Source organism: Anser cygnoides, chromosome 20 (genome assembly GCF_040182565.1).
Source record: "Anser cygnoides isolate HZ-2024a breed goose chromosome 20, Taihu_goose_T2T_genome, whole genome shotgun sequence".
NCBI lineage: Eukaryota > Metazoa > Chordata > Aves > Anseriformes > Anatidae > Anser > Anser cygnoides.
This window is the reverse complement of record NC_089892.1, coordinates 8696595-8714801: the sequence shown is the minus strand read 5'-3', so window position 1 is coordinate 8714801 and position 18207 is coordinate 8696595. Positions and strand designations below refer to the sequence as shown.

Here is an 18207-nt window from a genome sequence, read left to right as displayed (position 1 = left end):
TGGGATTTTTCCATCAACTACAGTACTATAGAGAGGAAAATTTCCAACTGGCCTTGTGGTGGGATCATTTTGGGTGACCACATCTGCTGTCTTCTTCTATAAAAGCAACTCTAAGGGTATGCAAGATACAGAGAAGGTTGTGCGTTAAGCTTTTTAACCAGGAAACAGGTAGATGCCAAGTCCCTTTGCTGTCACCTGCCTTCTTTTTCCTTCATAATTTTATCCAGGTAGAACACAGAGAGAGGGATTTTTTGCATTTACCCTTTCCAGGTCAGAAGCTGGGTGTGAGCTTCATGCTCCCTGGGGACATCTGCTCAGGGTTCCCCACTGTCCCCAGCCAGGTCCAGCTGGGTCTCTCCTTCTGCCTCCCATGGTTGTGTTCTGCCCATCAGGCCCACTCTGAGCACCAGTCCCACACTGCCTGTCCTTCCCTACTCCCTTTTTCATGCTGGTTGTGTTTGTTTAATGTGATTTCTTTTTACTCATTTAATTTTTAAAGGAACTTTCCTTCCTATGTATAAGCATCAACTTTACCGCTTTCATTTTCCTTAGGTAAACATGGATATTTTTGCCTGCTTTTTGGCTTCTCTCTGTAAGAGATATTATTTCTCTCTCTTCGAGGAGAATTATTTTGGTTGGAGAGGATTTACAGCCAGATACAGGCACTTCTAGGCAAGGGTGCAGATTTTAAATATGTGAGGGAAAAGAAATATGTTGGTCCTTAAATGTTAGCACAGTTTTTATTTTGAGGGTGAATGGATCACTTCCATGAGTTAGGGACAACTTAATAACTGAAAATAAAACATGTACTTATTCTTCTTTCTTAAAATATATATTACAGTTAATATTTTAAAAGAGAAAAAGGAGCTTGAATGTGAAAATCCCATTCAGCTTTATAGGTAGTTGTCCTCAGTCATCGTTCGCTCTTTTGAAAATCCATTCCATCCTTCTGAAGACATTTATAAAGAGTTTTAAAAAATACTCTGTACTTTCCAGTTGTATTTTTCCAGTTGTTGGTTTTTTCTGCTGCAGCTGACGACAAGTTCTTTTTGTTTCAGCAGAAGTTAACCTAACTGCTGGAGATGTGCTATAAAAATGACACACTTTATTTTCACATTGCATCCTTAGACCAGATATAGTGGCCCAGTTAGTTCTTCTCTTGCACTAGTTTCACACTTACACAGCTCAAATTTTTACACTTTTATTATTTTCTATTTAGCTTGTGGAGTGGATAGTGAAAGTGGGTGTGCAGAAGCAGAGGTGTAATTTCCCACCCCACAGTCATTTGAGCACCATGAAAACCTGGTGCACTGGGGCTGCCTTTGACAGTTGTTCCTCAGAAATCAGGATTTTGACTTTTTCACCATGTAGGAAACATGAGCTCGGGGTGCCCCATCGCTGGCAAGGCAGTCCTTGTCAAGGGCTGCTGCCCCTGGGTGGTGTTTCACAGGACCTGTCCCCTCCTCCAGCCCCCCTGGTGCTGATTGCTCCTCTCATGGAAACCAGAGGCATCAGGCATGAAAACCCAGCCAGAAACCCCGGTTCAGCTGCCAGAATTGTGGACTTCATGAGTTTCTAGCTTTCTAATTCTCCATTAGCTCCATGTCTGTAAGAAGGTAAGCCTCCCTTCCCTAGGAGTGGGATGCTGCCCACATCTCTCCAGCATGCACACCTCACATTGTGCAGCTCCTTGTGCTTTCTAGTTAGTGGCAGTGAGAAGCTTTTCCTTTTCTTTGTTCTGTTAAATCTCGGCATAAACCCACTGTTACGGCTGAGAAAAGGCTTCTGCAGGAGAGGTTTTGGCTTCGCCTCTCCATAGCACAGCATAAGTGGGCCTGTCTGGGGGCTTCGCAGCTGCGGGGGACCAGCACTGCACCAGCTCCAGCCCCACGCCATCTCCAGCCCTTGCCCCAGCCTCCGAGCTTTTGCCCTTCGCCACTCCAAACAAGCCCCGGGGAGAGGGAGCCCACTCCAGCCTCTTCTCTTTGTCTTCTCGTCTCCTGCTGTCAGCTTCTCCAACAAGAAATGATAAAGATAAATCTTCAGCAGTGCAGCAAATGCAACCACCCTTTATAAATCGGGTTATTTTTTTCCTTTTTATACTGAAAAAACATGTCTCATCTCTTTTTTTTGTTATTTAATGCAGCTTTCTCTTTACCGATTTGGCTGCCTTTCCCCTGCCCTGCGTTCTGTCATTAAGCACAATCTCTGTCAGCTTGCTTCTGGTGAAATTAATGAATTTCTCACAGAACTGTTAATCATAGAAGCTTTGGTCCGTGACATGTGTTATAATTCAATGGGTTTTTAACCTTCGCCCCATTTTGGTAATTGGCAAACGGCATCATTTGGCTTTTATTAAAGTGGAACGCGATGCCATTTCTTTGTTTGCCGCCACGCTCTCTGGAAGGGGGACCGGCGGGGCGGGCAGCGCTCAGGCACCCGGCCCTGCCTCCTGCCTCCACGCTGGGAGCGTGCGCGGGGCTCTGAGGCCTTGTCGGCTCCATAGGGCCTGCGGGCGGGATGGCTCGTGCAGTGGGGTGCACCGGGAGCCCCCAGGGCCAAGGGCAGAGCCAGTGCCCCCATGAGCACTGCCCCGCCTCTCCTTCCCCACAGCTCACCTGGGGCTGGACCAGGTGTTTTCTGTAAATCTCAGGGGTTGCGTGCTCTCCTGACCCTCTTGGTTTGGGTTTAGGTTTTGTTGGGATCATTCTTGGGGTCGGATTCAATAGTAACTGCATTGAGGTTGCTGAGGGGGCCATAATGGTGGTGAGGCCACTCTGTTGGTCACCCTTGTGAACCAGATTTGAAGGCAAGCATGCAAAGGGAAAGGGTCTGATCCTTCTTCCAGTGGCACGGTCAGCATGGCTTCACCGGTCCCCACCTTTCCCCAAGGATTTGGGCAGATTTCTTTTGAGTTTTTATGTTAGTACATGGAGACCAATTTATTTCATCTGAAATCCAAAGAAGACAAGTTCATTGCCAAGTTTGCAGTTCATACCTTTTTTATTTCTGAAGCTACAAGAAGTAATGTGACTGGCAGCCTTTGCTTTTCCGAATGGTACGTCTGTGTGTGGATTAGAGAGAGAAAACCTGCTCTTGTCTTTACAGACCTCCCTACAGACAGAGAGGATAAGCCCACTGTAAGGATACATCTGTTAGAAACACCATCAGAAGGCCACATGTGCATGTATTGTTTGTACGGTAACGTAGAATAAAACTTAAGGATGCTTCTGATCTGCAGCCCAGGCTGGCCTGAACTGAGGAAAAGGAAGTTTTTCCGATATAAACTAGGCAATGGTTGGAGTCGTCTCATCCATAAGTGTATGCTTTATGCTTTTATGCTCACCTATGCATATATATGTGTCAGGGCAGTCGCTAAGGAAACAAATAATTAGGGCACTGTGTTAAGATGAGTTCTTGGAAAAGTGCTTGACCCCAGGGTTAAGAAAAAAAATGTTTGGCTGCTGTAAGCTTTTCGAAGGAGGAAGTGCTGGTTTGTTTTTATGTGAGGAAGGAAGAGTTCCACTTAATTGTTACAATTTTCTATAAACATGTTAAAATACAAATGTTTCTAGGATTGTGTCACCAAGACCCCAATTTAGCAAAGCCCTTAGCTATTTGCTTACATCCCCCTGTAGTCAAATCTATCAGTGGGACTTAACCGTGCTTTTGAAGTTAAGCACATATTTAAGTGCCTTGCTGAACTGGGGCCAATATTGGCACAGAGAAATAAAGATTTAGAGGCTAATGACTGAGCTCATTTAGATTAGGGATGGGCAGAATGGATTTGAATAAAGTAAGAACTGGCTCAGAACTTCAGCCTACATGTGAAACTAACTCTGCTCAGGGCTTTTTACATCATTGAAATGGTCTGCCTTGATCTATGTTTTTAACGCAGTGCAGGCAGTGGAAAGTGTGCAAGAAATTCTCTGTTTCTTGCACTCAGCTTGGTGCAAAAATGTTGTTTTAGGGAATCATACGTTACTAGAGCAAGGAGAGGAACAGGTGAATCATGAGGTGGATCTAGTAAAATAAGCAATGTCAGAGAATATCCCAGGCACCGACACTTGATTCTTATCTATACCAATTAATGATACATGCACTTGCCTAGCTTTTGTCCAGAGCAGATCATAATCTTGCAAGCAATTCCCAGGTGCATTTGGGGAGTCAGGATGACTTACTTCAAGTAGGCAGTTTTGATGAAGTCACACAATTCTGATTGCAAGAAAAATGGGATATGCTGTCCCATGCCAGGAAGCAACATAAGTTATAGAAGTGATTTCATTCTCAGATACTCCATATTGTTTCTGTCCCAAGGAATGCATAGTTTCTGGAACATGTGATGATTAACCGCTGTTAAATGGCAGTACCCATGCAAGAGCTTCTGTAACCCACAGTTCTGTAATATGGATGTGATGGGTTCTTTGTCTAAATTTCCTACTTGGAGATATTAATTTCTCCATAATTCTGCATTTGCAGAACTCAGTTCAGGATCGTGACTTCAAAATTCATTGGGATTTATGGCTGACAGTAGCTGATACCAAATTGGAACCAGTAGCTAGAGAACCAGAAATATTTAAATTGGAAACATTTGGTGGCAGTGGTTGTTTTTTTACAAAAAGTGAATGGTTGTATTGTTTGTCACTGAAGTCATTCATATAGAGTTACAGACAGAGAGAGCTGCCCAGATGATCTGCTAACCGAGGCATAATCTGGAGCCTGGAGGGGGTGGCTAAAAATGTTCCCTGGCCATTTAAGAAGACCACAAGGGGACTTGTAAACAGAAAGAAGAACATCACAATAAGTGTTTCTTAATGCCTTTGTCTGTGGCGTTTCAGTTGTGTAGGACTTTTAAGCCCAGGCTTGTTCATCTGGTGTCCTGATCTGAACTCCAGAAACCGGATTCTTTCTCTCCTTTATGTTGATGGAAATGAAAGGCAATGCCATTTATTGCTGTGATGTTGCTCCAGATTTCCCTTTGTGCAAATTGCACAGGTTTTCTTAGGCTCATCCTTCCCTGTGAAGCCATTCAAGGCTGAATTCAGTGCTTCTTCAATGTGTTGAACACTGGTTCACATAAGATATTAAATGAAATAGATCTTCTATTATTTAATTTTTCCAAGTTTTGCGCAAAAAAAGTTTTCAGATTTTTCATGTTTTGCAATGGCAGTCAAGGTTCACAATATGTGCTTCTGAGAATGGCTTGGCAATGGTGTTCATTTTTTACCTCAATGAGTCAACTTCCTTGTCTCTGGAGTGCTGGCATGGAAGGAACTCATATGGCAGCTTCACTGTCTGAAAAACTGAGGGGAATGAAATAGTGCTGAGCCGTCATGTGCAGATGGAATTGGGATATGTAGTGAGGATTCAACGTGGCATCATTCATTGTTTATGCTCTTCCTCTACATCTGTCTGCAAGAGAAGACCAACTGGGCACTAGGATGCGCCCTCCATTTATTCTTCCGGTCTTGTCCACAGACCTATTGATCAGTGAGTGAAAAGTGAAATTGATGGCAGTTTAAATATGTAGGTCAGGCTGTGAGTTGCAGGGACTGGAAAACATGCATGAAACCCTTGGTAGGGGGGGATCCTGCTGTAGGCAGGATCAGCATATTCTGTGATGAGCATCACTTTTCAGTTGTACTGCTGGTAGACAGTGTGCTACTTCTATACGATGACATTGAGTTGGCCAATGTAGAGGCAGCATTCTTCTTCCTCAGTCCCATCAGCAGCAATATTTTGTGCAAGATGAGAAAACAAGGATCTGTTTGAATGTGAAAGTTATTTATAGGCCATCAAGCTCTGGGGAAGGGCCGCCACTGAACAAGCAACCTTAAATTACAAGCAGTGGGCACTTCCCTTATAGTGCTAGTCTGGGACAGAGAAATGAGTTGTAGAAGGACATAATACTGTCGTTTAATCTGATATACAGCCAAGCAGAGACATGTGCAGATGTGCTTCTCCATCAGTAACATGGGGATAACAACACCAGCCCAGGTGTCTCACAAGGGTGTCATGAAAATTAATTAGATAATGTCTGCACAGTGCTTTGAACACAGCAAAACATCAGGTACATGCTAAGTCCTGTGCTTAGTTAAGGTGGACGGGTTTTTGGTGGCTTTAACCTTTTTTTCTAGGAGACGGGAATATCTTACTTGAAATCCATTTCAAAATATGTTTATTGATGCATTGCTTTCTCTTCCTTCTATAACTTCTGGTGTTTCAGGTTATTCCCTACCCACACAGATGATGAATTAAATCAAGGTTGACCCTCCTCCGAATTTAACTGTATTTAATTTAAATTTAGTTTTCCTTTCAGCAGAGGCATATTGCTTTGTAGGAATCTTTAGCCCCAGAAACTTTGCCTTGAATACAGCAAAACATCTTTCTACATGCTTTAAGACTCTCAGCGTTTTCATTGCCCTTTAGCTAAGGGACTGTTCCCGCACTCACATTTGACCATGTGCTATAATGTTTGACTCAGGTCATCAGAAGTGGTAAAAGATTTTGTGTCTACTAGACATCTCTGCGTCTACAAAAATAAAACCAAAACCTCTTTTTACAAGTTATGCTAAATGTTAGAATAATTCACTGTAGGGAGAGCAGTGAGTTTCCATCCAGGGAAACATTTTATGGATGGCAGGACAGCAGCCGGAGAGATCTGAAATGACAGCATTCTGCTGAGCTTGATAAGAGCTTATCAACACAGCTACACAACTGATGTTTGGTGTTCCTCGTGAAGTGGAATAAGATGAATGTGTTGATTGCTATCGAGTTTCTCAAAGATAAGAGAAACCCGTCCTCACACGTACACACATGCACACACACTTATCACTAGCAATATAAGGCACTCCTGAATTCAGCAGAGATTTTAAATTGGATGGGGTATAAGGACTGCTCTTGGAGGGAGATTGCTCTCGTGGGATGGACAGATGCATGTTGGTACAGGAGTAGGATGGCCACAGTGCTGTTGTTCGTGTTGTTTCTCCTCTGTGAATATTGCAGAACAGAAAGTAATTCTGCAGACTTGGCAGGCTCTTCCCTTTTGCCACAAGACCCATAATTTGCTTTCATTGTCATCACCGTTACCACTGTCCCAGTTCTTCCGAAGACAAAGCTAAAGGGTGTGCTCGTGGGTGACGAGCACTTGGCTGACCCGCAGTCGGTGTGCAATCCATTTACCTGCTGCCTGGCAAGTGACGGCTTTGTCAGTCAGACCAGCTGCTCTTTCTCAATGAATTACAGGAACTGAATTCAAATGCCACTTCTTGTCTCCCATCCAGCTGTGTCCACTACTCCTGCGAAGCCACTGACTGCCAAAAGCTGGAGATCAAGAACGCGCTGCTGAACTGCACCGGTGGCGGGTGGTACGATGGTGCCCAGTGCAACGTGAGCTGCAAGACAGGCTACATTTTGCAAGTCCAGCGAGACGATGATCTCAGCAAGAGCCAGGTTTGTCCTGCTGGTTTTGTGTGACCCACAAAAGAGGGATGAGCAAATGGGGGTGGAGAAGTGGAGAAATAATCCAGCCGAAAGCCCAAAATCTCAGCTCAGCCTTGGGACAGGACCTTATCCAAATACTTCTTTTCAGAATAGGAGCCGTCTGACTGTGCAAAGAGGTACTGACAGTCAGCAAATCTTACGTGTTGCCCAAACCTAGAGATTTTCAACCCAAAATGTTTAAATGTGTGTTTAGGCCTTCTCTGATCTCACTGGCTCTACTCAGCCAAACAGGGTTTCTTGGGTTGTTTTTTTGGAGGTGGGGTGTTTGTTTTTTACACAACCAGTTTCTGGGCAAAGTTCCTCGTGTTTATTCCTGGTGTTGGGGCTAATGATATCTTAACTCCTTTGCAGCATTGCAGTCCGTCTGCTTCCAGCCATGCTCTGACACTGCAGAAATGCATGATATCCCCCAGGGGGAGAAGAGTCTAAACCTTTTTTCTTCCAACCAAAGCATCAAAAACCCACCCAGTGACTTGGGTTGTGCTACCTGTCTTACCTACCCTATGCAATAATAATCCAGTCCCACAAATGCAGCCTGTCATGTTGCAGAGAGTGGGACGTGCAGGAGAACTACCGGTTTTCTTAAACATTGAGAAAATGTGTGTCCTTTGCCCTCGGAGAGGTGGACAAAGAGTGCATGTAGCATGGTCCAGGCTCAGCATGCTGCTTGGAGTGAGGTGCATGGGATATGGGGGTGTGCTGAAGGCACCCCAGTTTGTGCTTTCTGCTCTAGCGGTGCTGGCTCGTGTCGTGACAGGGTGGTGGTGGCCTCCACCGGCACCTTTCTGCCTGTTTTCGGGGCAGCGCTCACATCTGGGGCTGGGGGCAGGCAGGCACTCTCAGCAGCCTGTCTGTATTTGTGAAATATTGTGTTCTTCATGAGCTCGCAGAGGGGGGAGACAGAGAGGAGGGGAATGAGTCAGCCCTTTCAACTCAATTACAAAACAAATACAGGACCCCGAGAGCTGGGCCTCTTCCATCCTAATTGGCATCAGCACCAGAACCCCAGCTCCAGCTGAGCATTTTTACAGAACAGAAAACAAGTTCTCAAACGAGCCTGAATGGCTGAACCAGGAAATAGTTGGAAGGGAGCTGTACATTGAGCACACAGGAATCCAAACCCAAATAAAACAGCCTAAACATGTTTCACCAGCGCTCTGTTATTTAAACGCAAAAAGTACCTTTGGGGGAAGCTCAGCCAACTGTATTTGGTTTTGCTCAGAGAAGTTTGGTTTCAGAGCCTTGATCAGATTCATATGACAGGAGTGGAGGATTTTAGCACCCCCAGCTAATGTGATTCACTGCTTATTACAGCATGCTTCCTCTCATCCTGATCTATTGCACTTTTTGTCAACTTTTTTTCTCCCAATAAAAACCGTGAGGCCTATGGATTTGTTTGCTCTGTGCTGTGCAGGGAAGGAGTGAAGCATCTTAAAAATATCCATGTTCAGCAGAGCACTTCAAACACGTGCTTTAGGAGTTCATGCGTGTGCTTCAGAGATTTGTTGAATAGGAAAGGACAGTTTCTTTCGATATCATCCTGTTTAATTTCTTTGTGTCAGGTGCTTTTAGCCAGAACCTGTGGAACATGCATGCAGGAAATTAATTATCTGAGTAAGTCTGGAATCCATGGTTTGGATTCTTTGTATTGCATTGTACTGAATTATATTGTGCTCCTTCCACAAATGCTTCCCAGCTTCAGGTCTTCTGAACAGAAGTGTTTGGAGATGAGCTAGGACATGTAGATTGTTATCTGTGGTTGGAGGGACTTCATTCTGTGATTGAGGAGCTTTGCACAAAGCTGTTGGTTATTTCACTGTTGTCATTCTGTTGGATATTTGTCGTGATTGACTGATTTGAGGGACTAGAGCTACTTTTTTCTCACTTAGCTTTCAGTCCAGAGGGCTGCACGAGGAGGACGAAGGAAGGTGGCTTTGCACATGCTAATGTTTCACACTCGTGGGTAAGAAGGGGACTGAGGTGAGGAGCAAGGTCTCAAAGAGCAGGCTGAACATCAGTGGCCCATGACCACTACATGTTGGTGGGGATGACTTACACACCAGTGAACATGCCCTGGTTTAGCATCTGAACCACATTTGTCTTCTGTATTTCACTGGAAGGCAGAGAAAAAAGATGAACAGAAAATTAAAAGCAAACTTTTCAAAAGCACCTCAGAGATGTAGGGGCACAAGTCACATTTCAAATCAGCCTTTTACATCTAAGGGTTTTTTGAAAATCATCCTGACAGTTCCTGCACTTTTTGGCCTCTGTCTCTTCTTGAAGCCACCATTTTAATAAGTCTTAGGTCAAAAACTTCATTCATCTTTGCTCTCTGAGAAGTTCCTGTTCCCAATCCTGTTAAACTCCATAAAATCACCAAATCCTAAAAACATCAGCACCATGTGCAGGAGAAGCTGTTTGCTTTTTTTTTTTTTTTAAAAAAAAAAAAAAAAAAGCAGAGCTGTTTACTCTCTCTTGGGTTCTCTCTCATCGTCATTTAGGGACTTAAGCAACAAAAAAAATGGGCTTGCATATTGATGGGGCCAAAGCCATCATGTATCTTTTTTCACAAAGAAGATCTCGGGATGTTTTCATTTTCCCCCAATGTCCTCCCACCCCCCTGACAACTCCATTGCTCTTTCTTCTTTTCTCCCCCATTCCCCCTTTGTCTTTCATTGCCTTCCTCCCCCTTGTCCTTCACTGAAAGCCCTGCTCATTCAGTTACTTGTTGTCATCTCTCCTTGAAGCTACCACCACTGCTGCTCTGGTCAAGAGGTGTTATTTAAAACCCAGCAGCTCCCTAATGTTGTGCAAAGGCATCATCAATCATGCCAGGAAAAGAAAGCACGGCTCATGTGGGTTCAATTAGAGGCACAGTGGGCAGAAGTGGAAGAATACTTAGAGGGGAGGGCACAGCTGTTCATTTTTAAGGAGAGGAAACTTCACACGTGAAGCATCGCTTGAAGAAGGAGCCGACTGGGATCTTGGGCAGCAGGAAGGAGACGTGAATTCTCCCAAGCTGTTAAAAGTCCCAAGAAACAAATCTTTCTGACACCAGATTTGTTAAAGTTTGCATCCTCTTCACTGTATTGCTCACTTTACCTTTTTTTTTTTATTATTTTCTCCTTCTTGTCCGCCCTCCCTCCTTGCGTAAGCCTCTTTTGGAAGGCAGAACATGAAGGGAAGCGGTTACTGTGATGCCAGTCAAAGCAACACAAAGTGCCCAAAGTGACAGCTAATAAACCAGATGAGAAAACCAAGTGCTTCATGTGGACTGCTGTGAGCTGGGTGACCTTGTCAGATCAGACAGGCGAAACGGGCACGTGCCCGTTCAGGCTTTGGACAGGAGATCTGCAAAGGCAGGCGCAGATGCTGCCACAAAGACCCAATGCTGGATCCGAAGGCAGAGCTGCTCAGGCTGAGTTAATTGGAAATACCCCATGGTCTGGCAAGGTGCTGGGGTGAGCGGAGTCCTGCAAAGCAGCCTGGGGTCCTGCACCCAGGCACTGCAATGAGCCCACCCTCAGGTGGGACACTGCTAGAAGGAGAAGCTGTAAGGCGGTGTGATCTGCAATAATTTCTGTTGTCCTCTGCACTAAAGGCATTAGTCCTCTGCATTGTGGGGAAGCTGGCTCTGTTATGTTCCACTGCAGAAATGCATGCACTCCTGTTCCTTGAAGTTGTGCTGCTGGGTGATAGACATGTTCTAAAATGTTTCATTATTATGTCTGACCTTGAAAACCTCAGCTTCCATCATACAGGTGTGGAGCAAATTACTGGAAAAAGCTGAGAAGCCAGGGTCTTACCCACATGGGCTATGCGTCTCTGTGGGAGAATGGCCCTGCCGGTGTGCCAGGAAGAGGAAAAGCCATGTGGGTCTGGAAGAAGGTGACTCTTCCACTCTGGTTAGTGGTTTTGTTGGGAAAGTACCATGGAGAGGAAAAAAAAAAAAAAGAGTTGAAAACGGAGTGAAGGAGAGTAATTTTTTTTGACATCGTGGTCTAGAACAGCGGCAGAAATAAAGTGCAGTGTGGTATAGCTGTAACAAGGGATCCCTTCCAAGGAGGGTGGCCCCAGGCACGCTGCATTTCCAGCAGGCTGTCAGCTAACAAAGACCATGCCCTCCCAAGTGTTAGCTTGGGCTAAGCATTCTTGTGTTCTGTAAGGTGTGGCTGTCATGCACAGATATTGCTTCTGTTTCAATTTTTGAATTATATTCTGGATTCTGAACTTGGGCTGTTTATTTGGTTTGCTGTAGAGCAGCATCTGATGTGTAACCCTGTCATTAGGGAAACTCCCTTCTGCACCATACTGTGCTTCAGCAACTGGTATCAGCTAGAAGGAGCAATCATTTATTCCTAAACTAGATCACACCAAGACTAATAAGTGAATTCTTGGAGTTGAAGTCCTGTGCCCAGAGTGGAGCCAGCATGCAGCAGGGTACAGTGCAAGACCCACGTCTTTTCCTTAATGTTTGCATAGCCCCTGTCATCAATAGCTTGGTTTTGTTTTAGCCTCCTGCTGTTGAGGTGCCCAGCAGCCACAGTGCTGGAGCTCTGGTCGATGACAGCATCTGCTAAGGGAAATTGAGGCTTTGCTGGTTCCTGAAGCAGCCCAGCCTGGAGTGCAAATGTGGCGGTGATGCTGCTATGTGTATGAATTATGAAGACATGGAAATATGCTCTCATCCTTTCTCCTGTGGTCATCAGAATTACACAGCAACTTCCTGGAAGCACAGGCATCTTCAAGCCATCATCTACCTACAGAAATGCATTTTTCATCATGCAAATAATCTGATAAACAACAAAGAATTAGTAGCCAGTGGGGAGCAAAATGGCTGGGAATGAGAACGTGGAGTGTCACTTCACCTAAGCACTCTGTGAATCCCCAAATGCGCTACTCTAAATTTGTAGAAAAGACACTTTTTCCATCAGCAGTGCTCCCTGTTTAAATAAACTGCATGGTCTAGAAAAGGGGTTTTGTGCCCACTTGGGAAGTGTCCAGTTTCTCAGCTCTGGGACTGCTTTTTCCATTCTGAATGCAACCATATATCAAAGGGAGACAGGTCTGAACTTCTGTTGAAACCATTAGGGTGTTTTTGCAAAAAGGGAATCCAGGTCCCTTTGATGTGTGCTAGAAAAATTCCCCTTCCTTTTATAAAGCTAGATCAATGGTTGGCGGTGCAAATCTCCTGTGAGCGTACCAGCCCTGAATAAAATATTCCCTGGGGGCAGAGGAGTGCTGCTGTATGACTTGGTCAGATTCCTTGCAGGTATCTTCCCCTTCCACAATATCTTGTGTTTGGGTTTCTCACATTTCACTTTCTGTAGTCCTTCTTTTTTATTCTGGTATGGGGGGAAGAGTTCTGCTTTCAGATTCTTCACCTCTAATCTGTAATCATTTTCTCTTTCTAATTAGAAAGCGGATGTGTTGTTTATTCTGTTCTCTTTGCCAGCATCTGTTTGTCCTTCAGTCACCCAGTAAATTCTTTGTCTTAGCTTTGAACAGGTGGCTCCTTTGCCCCCCGCCTTCCCACCCCACTTCTGACTCTCTTTCTCTCCTCCTAGCACTTCAGGATTTCAGTCTACTTCACTGTTTGGATTATTCCTCAAATCCAGAGAAGTGTAGCTTCTGTGTAGCTATGCCAGTATTAGGGCATTGGGGAAGTCAGAACACAGGTGCTAATTCTGTATTTGACCTCTCATAAAGAGTTTCTGGACCAAATGCCAAGTGAACGTATGGGCAAGATGCTTTGGGGTCTGTCCGTTGCAAAATCCTCCAGGAAAAAGGCTGTCTCTCAAGCATGCATGTCCCTCACGCCAGCAGAGCAGGGCCCTGGTTTCCTTTGGAGGCCTGAGGCACTCTGGTGCTAGCAGCCGAAGCAGCAGCACAAGGCTCCACAGCCCAGGCCACTCTCTTGGCACTGACGAGGCCCAGGCCCAGGCCTCCTCCCAGGGGCCGCTGACACCTCTGGGGAGAGCCTCAGACACGAGTCCTGGCCTGCTTCACACCAGGTTGGCTTTCACTTCAAACCCCAGAGTGAATTCAGTGACTCAGAAATACATGGGGGCTCCTTGGGGTGACCGTGTCATGCCGAAGGTGGTGAGGATCAGGGGTGGCTGTCAGCTCCAAACGGCTCAGGCTCGCATGCGCCTCTCCGGTCACGGGGCTGAGCAGTAGGCTCCATGGCTCGTCCCAGGAGGCGATGCAGACAAAAGTTCAGATTATTTGTAGTGCTTTTAACATTGAAGCACTCTGATCCCTCACCCAGCTGGTGGCAGAAATACATACTGGTTCTCTGACATTGTTTCTTGTGTGGCCTCAATGTTTTTAGTAGCTGCTGTCCACATAATGATGGTGGTCATCAGGTTTCATTTTGCTTGACTTGTGAGACACAAAACTAATGGTTGTTAACTAGGCTTTAAGCAGTTTTGGTCTCTCCTTTGCTGGCTGTGGTGGCTGTAGTCTTGTGTCTAATTCCAGACGGAGTCCAGCATCACCATGACTTGCACAGATGGGAAGTGGAACAAGCAGGTGACCTGCGAGCCTGTGGACTGTGGTGTCCCAGACCAGTATCATGTCTACCCAGCCACCTTCAACTGCAGCGAGGGGACCACCTTTGGCAAGAAATGCTCCTTCACTTGCCGACCTCCTGCTCTTCTGAAAGGTATCGAGGGGTGTCTGTGCAGCGAGCTGGGGATAGCTGCATGGCTAACAGACTGCTGCGAGTAATACATGTTACTATTGCTGTTGTTTTAGAATTATTCATGATATTTTAACTATGAAGAATTATGAGAGTCTAGGGAAGGTTTATTTATATTAGAAGCTAAGTTCCTTTGCATCTCTCTTATTACCTTCCTCTGACCTTTGCTTGATCATGGCTGGCTAGGCAGGAACGATATTGAATATTACTTCCATACAACCAAAACATGGAAAAGTCGTGGGGATAAATCATATTGAACTCTCTCATCTTTTCCTATGCCTTCTCTGTTTTCTGTGCCTGTCTCCCTTCTATGCCTCCTCCATGTATTTGGGAAGGTGGGAGAAAACTGGACAGTCCCATGTCTCAGTCACACGGTCTCCCATCATTGCTTTTCGTAATCCATCCATCACCTCTCCCCTTTTCCACACTCGTCTTGCTCTACCTCTGACCTTTCTCTTCTCTTCCTGTTTAGGAGTCTCTACAAGTTTTATTTCTTGAAAATAACATACTCTGCTGCATTCTTTCCTTTTCTCCTCCATCTTCTTCCCTGCTACTTTTCTGGTAGCATCCGCATCATCTTCTCAGCACCATCCACTCTTTTGCTTACTGTCACATTACCCTTTTTAATCTGGTCCTCAGGAAGCACAAAAGATATCATAGTTAATTTGAGGGAACATTAGAGCCAAATTAATCTGTCACCTCACACTGGAGTAATCTTAACTGCTGTTGTTGACTCAGGTACAATTGCTGTATAAACTCGTTTTCTATATGTGGTATCGCCTCTCCTGCTAGAATTCACAGCAAATCTCAGAAGAGGCATGTGAAGTATTCCACATTTCAGTGAAAGGATATGTTGATTTCTTCATATATAACCAAATTGCTCAATTCTTTTAACTCAGACATGGGAGAGTAACCACAAGTAGCCAACCCACAGTGAAAGCTAAGGCTGTTCAAAGGGGAGATTTTTACCAAAGAATTCCCTTTTTCTGTTTATATACTCAGAGGGTCATCTTCAACAGGGAGGCTGTTTTTCATTGGAAACAGCTGGATTTTTTTATTTTATTTTATTTATTTTATTTTATTTTATTTTATTGAGAGGGGAGTTAAAATAATTATCATAGAATCATAGAATGGTTTGGTTTGGAAGGAACCTTAAAGATCATCTAATTCCAACCCCCCTGCCATGGACAGGGACACCTTCCACTAGATTAACTGATGCTAATCAACTTGGAGGAATGTAAAATTACCCCAAGCAGATGAATGGCAATTTTCATGCAGAGCATCAGAGGGTAAAACAAGGCATGACCAAGAAGAGCTTCAGCTGGTGATGCTGGCAGGGGTAGCTGAAAAGCTAATAACTAGCACAAAGTCAGGGGTGCAGCTCATTTGTTTAGCATCACTTCACTTTTGTCCAGACATTCTGTGAGTTGTAAGCTAAAGGCACCGTTTGGTGTATGCCATCGGTGATGACTAATAGATATTGCCACTAAACTTCTGGAAAATGGTGTTCGGATGACTCATGCCTAATTCAATCACTGACGTCATGACAGCCACTGTTGGTAATGTCACAGCTTATCACATTGCAGTGGCAGTATGATATCACCACGGCTGGTCTGCAGAGCTGCTGCATGAGTCAGAGCAGAGGAGCATGCTGGTGCTCTAGAAAAAGAGCTCCCTTCTGCACAAAATACCTCTGCAATCATCTGCAACTGGGGAGGGGAGAGAGAAAGCCAGTACTGATTTAATGAAGCTTCTCTTATCTTTGTGGATAGGGCAGGAGGGCTCCTCTACATACCTTCCTGAGCCCTCCAGAGCCTTTTGTTTTCTTCTTTGAATTCCAGCGCCAATGTCCCAGCTCTCTTCCTTCTCTCTCAAAGAGATGGAATTGCTCTAGGGCTAGCAGTTTGTCGGTATTATTTTGGATAACACTGAAGTTGGCTGACTGCTGAAAATATGCCTTGTGGGTTGAGAAGAGTTCCTGCAGCAATGCTCAAGGATTTCAATAGAGTATTAGGGATTTTTGAAGGGTTAGTGGCTCATAGCGGTGTTTTGTTTCTTAGGAAAAGCTTATTCCTTTTTAACATACAGTATAAAATAACAAAGAATACAAAATACACTGAGAGTAGGCTACTTTTAGCTTACCCTTCTGAAGTCAACTAGGTCATAGCAGAGGCAAATAGATCTATTGTACCTTTTACCTTTGAGGTGCTGGTCAAGAAAGCTTCCTAAGGAAAATGAGTCTCTAATGAGTATTATGAATCATATTTATCACAGTAGTCCCCACGGACTGAGAGTCCCCAGCTGATAACGTCTCCTCATTGTGTTGGAGTAGTGACTCTAATATTAACAGATGCTGCTCCAAAAGGCTCAAAATTGAAGTAAGAAGGAGAGATTCAGGGAAGGGATATAACACAGAAGCAGTATGAAGAATGGAACGGTTCCAAACACTCTGTCTTAACGTGGATATCTCCATGGCTTTAGAGAGGAGGACGTTGATGTATGAAGCAAGCTTTCTTTCAGAGAAGAACAAAATAAGGAACAGAATTAAAAACAAAACACACACACACACACAAAATGCAAATCTAGTGAGATTTCACCTATGCTATAGCATTTCCTGAAATAAAGTCTGTCTATTGTCTCCTGAAAAAAAAAAAAGAAAAAAAGAAAAAAAAGAGTCCTTAATGATTTAACACCATCATCTAGAAAGAGAAAATATACAGGACATACACAGTTAAATTTGTCAAGCCAGCTGAGGTGGTTGTTGATATATTACGGGTGTAATGACACTTGTGAAAAAAAAAAACACCACCACAACAACCAGTCCTGCTGAATGTTATGTTGCTCACTGTCCTTCTCAGGAAACAACAGCAACTTGACCTGCATGGAGGATGGGCTGTGGTCCTTTCCAGAAGCCCTGTGCGAGCTGATGTGTCGAGCACCCTCCATCGTCCCTAATGCAGATCTCCAGACTACTCGTTGCCGGGAAGATAAGCACAAAGTGGGCTCATTTTGCAAGTACAAATGCAAACCAGGTTACCATGTCCCTGGATCCTCCAGAAAAGCAAGGAAGTACGTACAATAGTAATGCCACGCAGCCAGCATGATTCAGAAAGCCATGGGTTAAACAGATTTTAGGAAGCGGATGGGCTGTTTATAACAGAGAATACCTCTGAATGCTGCCTTCACGCAGATAGGTGTGCATATCAAGGGGATATAGGCACCTAACTCCCTTAGGCTTCTTTGAAAATCATAGCCAGTGTTCAGAAAACAGACCTTACCTTAGAAACAGCCTTTGATATGCAGCCTGGGGAGTCCCCTTTGAAACTCTGCGGGAAAGGGTTAGTGCTGTCATATACTTCTGACTCTGCACAAACCCACTTCAAACCAACCACAGCCCACAAGCCTGGGAAGTGGTGTTTCGGGGAGACATGTCCAAGGCCGAAGGAGTTGAGTTTAGGCTGGATGGCTGAATGTTAGCTTTGCAAATAATCGTTATTTTTTCTCGGAGACCTCATGACGCAGATTCACAACTTGTTCCCCAAGTGTTAAAAGCTCAAGCACACCCATCCCCTGCAACCTGCTAGCAGAGCTCAGAAGCTCTTGGCTGACTCAGCCACTCAGTAAATGGTCTTGTTTTTTTTCCGCACGGAAAGGCGAGCCTTTAAGATCCAGTGCACACAAGACGGCACGTGGCTGCCAGGCGCTTGCGTGCCCGTTACCTGCGACCCTCCACCATCCAAGTTTCACGGGCTCTACCAGTGCTCCAATGGCTTCCAGTTCAACAGCGAGTGCAGGATCAAGTGTGAAGACGATGACAATCAGTCGGTGAGTCTCTTATCCAGACCATCTCAGCCCATAAAGGTGTGTTTTTATCTTATGTTCCCTAAGGCCTTTGATCTTGGAACGACCAAGTGCCATAACTCCCTTGAGCTCTTGTGAGACCAGAAACAGAGAGATGGAGAAGGGAAATATGTAATTAAAGTACAAAAAGAGAGAGACTT

General features: G+C 44.7%; 1 protein-coding gene across 3 annotated transcripts in view; it reads left to right on the top strand.

Annotated features, from left to right (window-relative positions):
* Nucleotides 1-18207, top strand: part of PAPPA (pappalysin 1) — a 362370-nt gene that overhangs the window by 309736 nt on the left and 34427 nt on the right. For all 3 annotated transcript variants that reach the window (XM_013182853.3, XM_013182852.3, XM_066981035.1), the window contains 4 exons: nucleotides 7284-7452; nucleotides 13987-14170; nucleotides 17065-17275; nucleotides 17860-18031. In XM_013182853.3, the coding sequence (XP_013038307.1) occupies nucleotides 7284-7452; nucleotides 13987-14170; nucleotides 17065-17275; nucleotides 17860-18031 (736 nt within the window). The remainder of the gene's footprint in view (nucleotides 1-7283; nucleotides 7453-13986; nucleotides 14171-17064; nucleotides 17276-17859; nucleotides 18032-18207) is intronic.